This window comes from Rana temporaria, chromosome 1 (assembly GCF_905171775.1).
Source record: "Rana temporaria chromosome 1, aRanTem1.1, whole genome shotgun sequence".
Lineage (NCBI taxonomy): Eukaryota > Metazoa > Chordata > Amphibia > Anura > Ranidae > Rana > Rana temporaria.
This window is the reverse complement of record NC_053489.1, coordinates 568,497,990-568,508,142: the sequence shown is the minus strand read 5'-3', so window position 1 is coordinate 568,508,142 and position 10,153 is coordinate 568,497,990. Positions and strand designations below refer to the sequence as shown.

Genomic DNA, 10,153 nt, shown 5'->3' with positions numbered 1-10,153 from the left:
GCAATGCACTAAGGCAAATATTGGTATAAAGATGAGGGATGGACAGCCGCACTCCAAACCAAACGGGTTGTCTTTATTCAAATCAACAGCAAGAACACAGCAGATCACAGCAATAGGAACAGGAGAATACCGACGTTTCGCACTGGCTTCAGTGCTTATTCATGGGGCTTCAGTGCTTATTCAAAAGAATTAGTGAGACCTAAAATATGCAGCAATATTTTATTCATACAGCATACACCCAACAACATATGAAAACAGTGAAATATATACACACCGTATATATATCTCTGCAGGAAAAAACTGAGATTCTTGATGCACAGGACATGCGAAACCATAAAAATAAATAATCGAAAAAGCATTTTTTTGCATTGCGTAGGGCTTCTTAGTAGGATATGTTAAATTACCCATCATTCAAATGCAGACTGGAACATTTGTTGTCCTATTTTGATATAAGCTTCTCTCTCCTCATCGGTCATGAAGGACACCAGCATGGGGTTCTGACTGACCTCGCTATACACATGGGGCTGACCGCCAACCATAACCACTGGATCTACAGCCTCTCCTTCCTCCTCCTGCTCCTCCTCCTGCTCCTGCTCTGCAGTGTTACTGGGGTTTATTGGAGTAGGCTTGGTGTGCTTTTTTTCTTCATCAGATTCACTAGTATCACTGTCTGAATCACTTTTAGAAATCTGGGTTGGAGTGGGACCAGATCCAGATTTCATTTCATGGATTAGAAGAGTTCTGATGACCTCATTGTCACCACCGCTGTCTTTCTTGTTGGCATTTTCATCAACCTCTGGTATATCAGTTGCTGTGGAAGAAATGAAAATGTGGAAATGGAAGTAAAGATCAACAGAAATCGTGTTTATTGGGATTCTCAAACTACAGGGGTATTTTTTTTTTTTTGGTATTTAAAAAAAAAAAAAAACATAAATTTTTAAGGCTGCAGCAGTATTCTCATGGAGCTTGCAATGTCACTGAGGCAATGACCCTTGTAAAACAAATTACAGTAGTTTCTTTCTTTGTTGTGCCATCGGGTGTCTTGTGAACACCATAAGGGGCAATAGACTTACTTAAAAGGTATAGTAAAGTGCTGCTCAAGTAATCAAATTCTTTGACGTAATATTTATTTTAAGGCCATTTTTAGCATGCGATAAACACTTGTGCAATTTGGCAAATCACTTACAATTTTTTTGCTATTTGCTATATTGATCATCATAAACTATGGCCTTGAGTAGCCCAGGATCTTTCCATAGGCAAGGATGGTTATTCATGATTGATGACATAAAATATATAGATATACAGCCCATGGTCTGCTTCAAAGCAAAACTGCACTTACATGGTATTTTGGGCAATTAAATATGCTAATTAAACATTGTTTTCTATGCACTATCTACATTTTTGGAAACAAATACTTGCAGGGACCCACATAACTGAGGTCATGGCTGCAAGATGTAATTTTGAAATGAGAAATACAAAATACTTTTTGCTAAAACTGGATATACATTTTTTTAAGCCAAGTTTTTCCAGAACAAAGATATAGCAATCCTGTGCTTTGGCCATGAAGTTCAAAACAACAGGTTTGCTTTGATTTTCCCTCCCAGCAACTTACCTTTCCTTCACTCAGCCATTGTCATATTCAGCCACACAGAATAAAGAATATACCCAGTACATATAGGTATGGGAGAGAATGCGACTCACTCCCCAACTTCTCATGTGACAGTTTCTGGGGACGGGAGATTAAAGTGAACCTGTTGTTTTTCCGTGCACTAGGTAAAGTGCAACATAACATTATTTATGGTATTTGAATTTTACCCAGACTGGTGGTACCTAGTTGAAGATTCAGCATCAACATAATGACCACCACCTAAATAGTAATGCACAATAGTTACTTTATTCTAGATGACATACAAGATGTCTCTTGCACTTTATGCAGCAATAAAATACACAAATTCCCAGTTTCGTCATGTGTACAGTGCATCCGGAAAAGTATTCACAGCGCTCACTTTAAAGCCTTATTCCAAAATTGAGTAAATTCATTATTTTCATCAAAATTTTATAAACAATACCCTATAATGACAACTTGAAAAACAAGTTTGTTTGAAATATTTGCAAATTTATATAAAAAAAAAAAAAATCACATGTGCATAAGTATTTACAGCCTTTGCCATGACACTTAACCACTTAAGACCCGGACCAAAATGCAGCTAAAGGACCTTGCCCCTTTTTGCAATTCGGCACTGCGTCGCTTTAACTGACAATTGCGCGGTCGTGCGACGTGGCTCCCAAACAAAATTGGCGTCCTTTTTTTCCCACAAATAGAACTTTCTTTTGGTGGTATTTGATCACCTCTGCGGTTTTTATTTTTTGCGCTATAAACAAAAATAGAGCGACAATTTTGAAAATAATGCAATATTTTTTAGTTTTTGCTATAATAAATATCCCCCAAAAATATATATAAAAAAAATATTTTTCCTCAGTTTAGGCCGATACGTATTCTTCTACCTATTTTTGGTAAAAAGAAAACGCAATAAGCGTTTATCGGTTGGTTCGCGCAAAATTTATAGCGTTTACAAAATAGGGGATAGTTTTATTGCATTTTTATTAAATTTTTTTTTTTACTACTAATGGCGGCGATCAGCGATTTTTTTCGTGACTGCGACATTATGGCGGACACTTCGGACAATTTTGACACATTTTTGGGACCATTGTCATTTTCACAGCAAAAAATGCATTTAAAATGCATTGTTTATTGTGAAAATTACAGTTGCAGTTTGGGAGTTAACCACAGGGGGCGCTGTTGGGGTTATGTGTTCCCTGAAGTGTGTTTACAACTGTAGGGGGGTGTGGCTGTAGGTGTGACATCATCGATTGTGTCCCCCTATAAAAGGGAACACACGATCGACGACGGAGCCACAGTGAACAAAGGGGAAGCTGTGTTTACACACGGCTCTCCCCGTTCTTCAGCTCCGGGGCACGATCGCGGGACTCCAGCAGTGATCGGGTCCGCGAGTCCCGCGGTCACGGAGCTTCGGACCGGGTCGCGGTCGCGCGCCCACGGCTGGGCTTAAAGCGGATGTGCCAGTAAAAAAAAAATATTAAAAGCTGCTAACTTTTAATATTAGGACACTTACCTGTCCTGGAGTCCAGCGCCATCCGCAGCAGAGGACGAGCGATCGCTCGTCTCTCTGCTGCTCCCCCCGCCATCCTCAGTGAGGGAACCAGGAAGTGAAGCGCTCCGGCTTCACTACCCGGTTCCCTACGGCGCATGCGCGAGTCGCGCTGCGCCCGCCGATTGGCTCACACGCTGTGTGCTGGGAGCCGAGTGTTCCCAGCACACAACGGGGGACAGACGGGAAGTCAGGAAAAACCCGTCTTTTGCCCGTGACGTGTGGCCGGAAGTGGGTGCAAATACCTGTCTTTAGACAGGTATCTGCACCCCCCTCCCCCCTGAAAGGTGTCAAATGTGACACCGGAGGGGGGGCGGGTTCCAATCAGCGTGAGTTCCGCTTTAAAGAGCAGCGTACCTATACGTTGATGTGCCCAGCCATGCCATTCTGCCGATGTATATCGGCGTGAAGGGGTAAGTGGTTAAAATTGAGCTTGGGTGTATCCTGTTTCCACTAATCATCCTTAAGATGTTTCTACAACTTTATTGGAGTCCACCTGTGGTAAATTCAGTTGATTGAATGAATGAATGAATGAAAAACGTATATAGCGCGGCACATGCGAACTAAATCGCCTCTGGGCGCTCGTTGTTCCTGTCTCTCTTGATATCAAAAGAGATGAGTTTTGATCTTTCTTCTGAAGGTCAGGTGGTTTTCCTCCAACCGAATGCTGGTTGGTAAAGCGTTCCATAGTCTGGGACCTTGGAGCGCAAATCTTTTTTCTCCTTTGGACTTGAATTTGGCTTTGGGTATCTGAAGCCGATTTTGGTTGGTGGATCGCAGAATGCGATTGGCGTTGTGAGCTTTTAACTTTTCGCATATATTTTGCGGAGCCTTCCCATGGATGCACTTATGTGTGAGACAGAGAGCTTTAAAAGCAATTCTGTCCTTTACTGGCAACCAGTGAAGGGTTCTCAACGAGGGTGAGATAGATTCCCACGGTTTTTTCCCAGTCACAAGTCTGGCAGCCGTATTTTGTACGACTTGCAGGCGAGCGATTTGGTACTTTGGGAGTCCGAGGTAGAGGGAATTTGCATAGTCCAGTCTGGAGTTCACAATTGTTCCCACCACGACTGCTATGTCCTCTTTGGGAATAAATGGAATAAGTCTGCGTAGTAGGCGCAGCAGATGGTGAGATCCGCTGACTACTGACCCTATTTGTGCATCCATTGTCATGTAGGTGTCGAAGATGACCCCAAGACTTTTGACTTTGGAGCTAGGGGTGATGATTTGGCCCAGAATTGGCGGGGGTGTCCAGGTTGTTGTCCGTTGACTCTTGCGGCTGGCGTGTAACAGAAGAAGTTCCGTTTTGGAACTGTTGAGTTGGACATGAGTTGGAAAGACACACCTGTCTATATAAGGTCTCACAGTTAACAGTGTATGTCAGAGCACAAACCAAGCCATGAAGTCCAAGGAATTGTCTGTAGACCTCCGAGACAGGATTGTATCGAGGCTCAGATCTGGGAAAGGGTACAAAGAAAAAAAAAATTCTGCAGCATTGAAGGTCCCAATGAGTACAGTGGCCTCCTTCATCAGTTAATGGAAGAAGTTTGGAACCACCAGGACTCTTCATAGAGTGGGCCGCCTGACCAAACTAAGTGATCGGGGAAGAAGGGACTTAGTCAGGGAGGTGACCAAGAACCCGATGGTCACTCTTGCAGAAGTTCCAGTGTTTCTCTGTGGAGAGAGGAGAACCTTACAGAACAACCATCTCTGCAGCACTCCACCAATCAGGCCTGTATGGTAGAGTGGCCAGACAGAAACCACTCCTCAGAAGAAGGCACATAACAGCCTGCCTTGAGTTTGCCAAAAGGCACCTGATGGACTCTCCGACCATGAGAAACAAAAATCTCAAAAATCTCTGGTCTGATGAAACAAAGATTGAACTCTTTGGCCTGAATGGCAAGCATACTTTCTGGAGGAAACCAGGCACCGCTCATCTGGCCAATGCAATCCATACAGTGATGGCAGCATCATGCTGTGGGGATGTTTTTCAGCGGCAGGAACTGGCAGACTAGTCAGGATTGAGGGAAAGATAAATGCAGAAATGTACAGAGACATCCTTGATGAAAACTTGCTCTGGACCTCAGACTGGGGAGAAGGTTCATCTTCCAACAGGACGAAGACGCTAAGCACACAGCCAAGAATACAAAAGAGTGACAACTCTCTGAATGTCCTTGAGTGGCCCAGCCAGAGCCCAGACTTGAACCCAATTGAATATCTCTGAATAGATCTGAAAATTGCTGTGCACCGACGCTCCCCATCCAACCTGATGGAGCTTGAGAGGTCCTGCAAAGAAGAATGGAAGAAACTGCCCAACAAATAGCTGTGCCAAGCTTGTAGCATCATACTCCAAAAGACCTGAGGCTGCAATAGGTGCCAAAGGTGCTTCAAGAAAGTATTGGAGCAAAGGCTGTGAATACTTATGTACATGTGATTTTTTTTTTTATAAATTTGCAAAGATTTAAAACTTCTTTCATGTTGTCATTATGAGGTATTGTTTGTAGAATTTTGAGGAAAATAATGAATGTAATCCATTTTGTAAAAAGGCTGTAACATAATAAAATGTAGAGAAAGTGAAGCGCTGTGAATACTTTCCGGAAGCGTTGTATAGCGATTACCCACAAGATAGCAGATAGTTAAAATAAAAAATAATAAAAAAAAAAGACAGGTACACTTTAATTTTCAGCATTAGCTTTGTGAATGTGCCTGTACTATAAATTTACAAAGGCTACTTGAACCTTGCTTATGATATATGACTGAGCGAATGAATCAATATGCATGGATTTTTTTTTTCAATAGATAAAAGCATTATAATAATGAGAAAACACAATGGGGGATTTATCAGCCAAGGCACATAAAAAAGCTGTTCAGGTTTAAATCCATCTAAATTTATCAGGGGGTTGCAGGTGCCCATATAACAGGGCAGAAGTGACTTTGGACATTTATAAACCATGTCCCTTACCACAAGTCTGTTTGTTATTGGTAAAAACCATTGCAAGTGAAATTATAGATATGGAACAAATACTAAATGTAGTCATCTGTGATTACAGGCACAGGGATGCAGATTGTAGACTCCTCAGTGAAGGAGACAACCCTTAAATAATGTGGGGTAGGTAGATTTAGTCCATGCCTTGCTTGACATATCTCTCCCCTTCCACCCAGTGCATTAGCTACAGTATTGTGTCAGTGTAGGTCCTTGAAGTGTGCCCTCACTTTCCAAGGTCCACATGATAGAAGTAGTGGAAAAGGTTACTCCAAATTCCAGCTTTACCCAATCCTTATACCAAGTGTGGTTCCCTGCCACCAGTCCTTTGCCCCCACATCGTTCTCCAGTACTCACGGAAGCTTTCACTCAGTTCTGGAGGGACTTCATGCACTGTACTATTTGTCATCCAGATCGGCTGCTCCTTCACCTTCTTGTCCTTTTTCTTTTTCAGCTCTGGTTCACGAACATTAATGGTAATATTTTGCACATACATGTTACCCATAGATGAGCTTTTGTCGGCCCATCTTCCTTGGCTTCCTTGAAGATCTACAGCAGCATTGGTGGCAGACTGTTCATAGCTAGAGTAGACAGGTATACATGTCTGATCAAGGACTACGTCACCTAAACTTTTATCAGCATTTGGACACACATGATGTTCAGCTCTGCTGTTGACAGTAGAGCTTAGAAAGACTTACAAAGATCAATAAAAATTCAGCTGGGCAACAGGTGAACTACAAAATAAACAAATTAATGCAGGCATGCATAAAAAAAAAAAAAAGGGAAATTTAGGATGCAAATACTTAAAAAAAAAAAGAAAAAAAAAATTGACCCAATTTCAACTTTCTGTAACCCCCTTGAGTAGTTTTTGTACGAGAGAAAGAGGGGAAGTACTTGGAGCCAATCAGGTGAGCTGTATGCTGATAGGAGGAGAGAGAGAAAAGCGATGGCTTTATCACTTTGTTGCTGCTCCTTCACTGTCCGATCACAGGCTAAGGGCATGGCAGAGACAGGGCCGTTGTTACAAATCAGGGGGCCCTCATACACCCTACCTGACAGGGCTCCCCCTCTGAAAATATCAAAAATATATTTTCACTAACATGCCACGGACTCGATGCTATGCTTTGCACCATGGCAGAATTATACCCCCATCGAACAGGACCCATTCATAAATAGCTGGGTTAAAGCAGGTGGTGAAGAGATATTATGCCTCCTCACCCCCTGCCAAATGCTGTCTGAAGAATAATCCAAATGCTGACTGCTCTTCAGAGAGAAAAGTACATTTAAACAAGTCCTTAATTTTTATTTTTTTAACATGTTTTAGAATTTACTGATTTATTTTTTAAACTGCCCTTTTGGGGGGGGCTTTGGGGAAATATGGATCTAAAAAGACCCCTGATGTCTCACATATGACAAAGAAATGGACTGAGGACACAGATTCAATCAGTCCTTTTCTCTGCAGCCTCAGCTGCACTGCACATTAATGGGAAGCACTCTGAGGCTGTTCATTCAAAAGCTGACGCATAGTAAACTATTTACTATGCTTCAGTGATGAATGGACACAGGAGTGATCAGTACTATATACTTACTATGTTCATTTAGGACAAGAAGGGGCTGGTAAATATAGCATATTTACTGGTCCCCTTCCCGCTCTCCATCCTGAAACCGATCCCCCAGTGTGTTTACGAGCCCAGTAAAGGAGGGCTGACTGTACTGCCTTATAAGCTGGGGGACCTGAAAGGCCTGGTATGGATTTTTAGGGGGGGGACCCCAAGCTATTATCTTTTTACATTTATGTGCGGGGTTCCCCTTAATATTCATACCAGACTCAAAGGGCCCAGTAATTGACTTGGTTCATACCAGGCTAAAAGGGCCCAGTAATTGACTTGGGGGGGGGGGGGGGGGTGGGCATGATGTTTTTTTCAATGATTTTTATCTATATTGCCGGGATCCAACAATACTTTACAGCCGCAAGCAGTTTTAAATTAAAATTTTCCCTTTAGAAATGTAATTTTGTTGTGGTACTGTTATAAACACGGGAAAGATGCGCTACTTTACAGGCATACCATAGACACCCCCCCCCCCCCCCAGGCACGAAATTTAAAGGAATGATTAAATTTTTATTTTTTTCACTTTAAGCATTATTAAAAAATCACTGCTCCTGAAAAAAAAAATCAGTTTTCAAAACTTTTTTTGCATTGATACATGTCCCCTGGGGCAGGACCCAGGTACCCAAACACTTTTATATTAACCTTTAAAATGATCACTTTTGATTTTTCATGTTTGTGTCCCATAGACTTTAACACACAATTTTTTGGCCTGTTCCCAAGTTCTGATGTGAAGCTCATCTCTATTTGAGATCCTTCAGAATTCATGGAAAGCTGCTTTAAAAAGGTTTTGCTTTAAACAGGTTTTGCAATCCCATGGACTTGTATGTGAATGCTGAACCTATTAAAGTAAATCGAAAATATATGGGCTCTTACTAAATTCCAGAGAAATCTTACACAATTCTAGATAAAGTTGTCTACTAGATCCAAATGTTTAGCTGTGGAAAAAGGTAGCCATGTAGATTCTGTGATGTTAAAGCTGAATTGCAGGGAACAAAAAAAATTTAACTTTTTTTTAAATTTACATCTTACAGAGCATTGAGGTTTTTAATTGCAGTATGCAATGGATTCACAGTGGATATAAAAAGTCTACACACCCCTGTTAAAATGTGAGGTTTCTGTGATGTACAAAACCAAGACAAAGAATTTCAGAACCGATTCCACCAATGATGTGACCTATAAACTGTACAGTTGAAAAACAAACTGAAATCTTTTAGGTGGAGGAAAGTAAAACTAAAATCATATGGTTGCATAAGTATGCACACCCTTAAACTAATAATTTGTTGAAGCACCTTTTGGATTTTTTTTACAGCAATCAGTGTTTTTGAGTATGAGTCTGAGTCCATCAGCATGGCACATTTTGACTTGGCAACATTTACCCACTCTTCTGTTCAATTCTGTCAGAATGCAAGGGCATCTCACTTGCACAGCCCTCTTCAGATCACCCCACAGATTTTCAATCAGATTCAGGTCTGGGCTCTGGCTGGGCATTTCCAAAACTTGAATCTTCTTCTGGTGAAGCCATTCCTTTGTTGATTTGGATGTATGCTTTGGGTCGTTGTCATGCTGAAAGATGAAGTTCCTCTTCATGTTCAGCTTTCTAGCAGAAGCCTGAAGGTTTTGTGCCAATATTGACTGGTATTTGGAACTATTCATAATTCCCTCTACCTTGACTAAGGCCTCTGTGACAAAGCATGCTGCTGTCACCACCATGCTTCACGGTGAGTATGGTGTTCTTTTGGTGATGTGCAGTGTTGTTTTTGCACCAAACATATCTTTTGGAGTTATGGCCAAAAAGTTCAACCTTGGTTTCATCAGACCAGAACACATTTTCCCACGTGCTTTTGGGAGACTTCAGATGTGTTTTTGCAAAATTTAGCTGGGCTTGGATGTTTTTCTTCATAAGGCTTCCGTTTTGCTACCCCACAGCCCAGACATATGAAGAATACGGGAGATTGTTGTCACATGTACCACACAGCAGCATTTGCCAGATATTCCTGCAGCTCCTTTAATGTTGCTGTAGGCCTCTTGGCAGCCTCCCTGTGACCAGTTTTCTTCTTGTCTTTTCATAAATTTTGGAGGGATGTTCAGTTCTTGGTAATGTCACTGTTGTGCCATATTTTCTCCACTTGAGGATGACTGTCTTCACTGTGCTCCATGGTATATCTAATGCCTTGGAAATTCTTTTGTACCCCTCTCCTGACTGATACCTTTTAACAATGAGATCCCTCTGATGCTTTGGAAGCTCTCTGCGGACCATGGCTTTTGCTGTAGGATATGACTAAGATAATGTCAGGAAAGACCTACTAGAACAGCTGAACTTTATTTGGGGTTAATATGAGGCACTTTAAAATGATAGCAGGTGTGTACTGACTCCTGACTGACTATTTAAC

At 41.7% G+C, this 10,153-nt stretch overlaps 1 protein-coding gene across 1 annotated transcript in view; it reads right to left on the bottom strand.

Annotated features, from left to right (window-relative positions):
• Positions 1 to 205: 205 nt before the first annotated feature.
• Positions 206 to 10,153, bottom strand: part of LOC120921979 (general transcription factor IIE subunit 1-like) — a 43,335-nt gene continuing 33,387 nt past the window's right edge. The window contains exons 4-5 of the mRNA XM_040334503.1: positions 6,511 to 6,734; positions 206 to 811 (exon numbers count right to left, since the gene is read on the bottom strand). Of these exons, the coding sequence (XP_040190437.1) occupies positions 408 to 811; positions 6,511 to 6,734 (628 nt within the window). The 3' untranslated portion in view covers positions 206 to 407. The remainder of the gene's footprint in view (positions 812 to 6,510; positions 6,735 to 10,153) is intronic.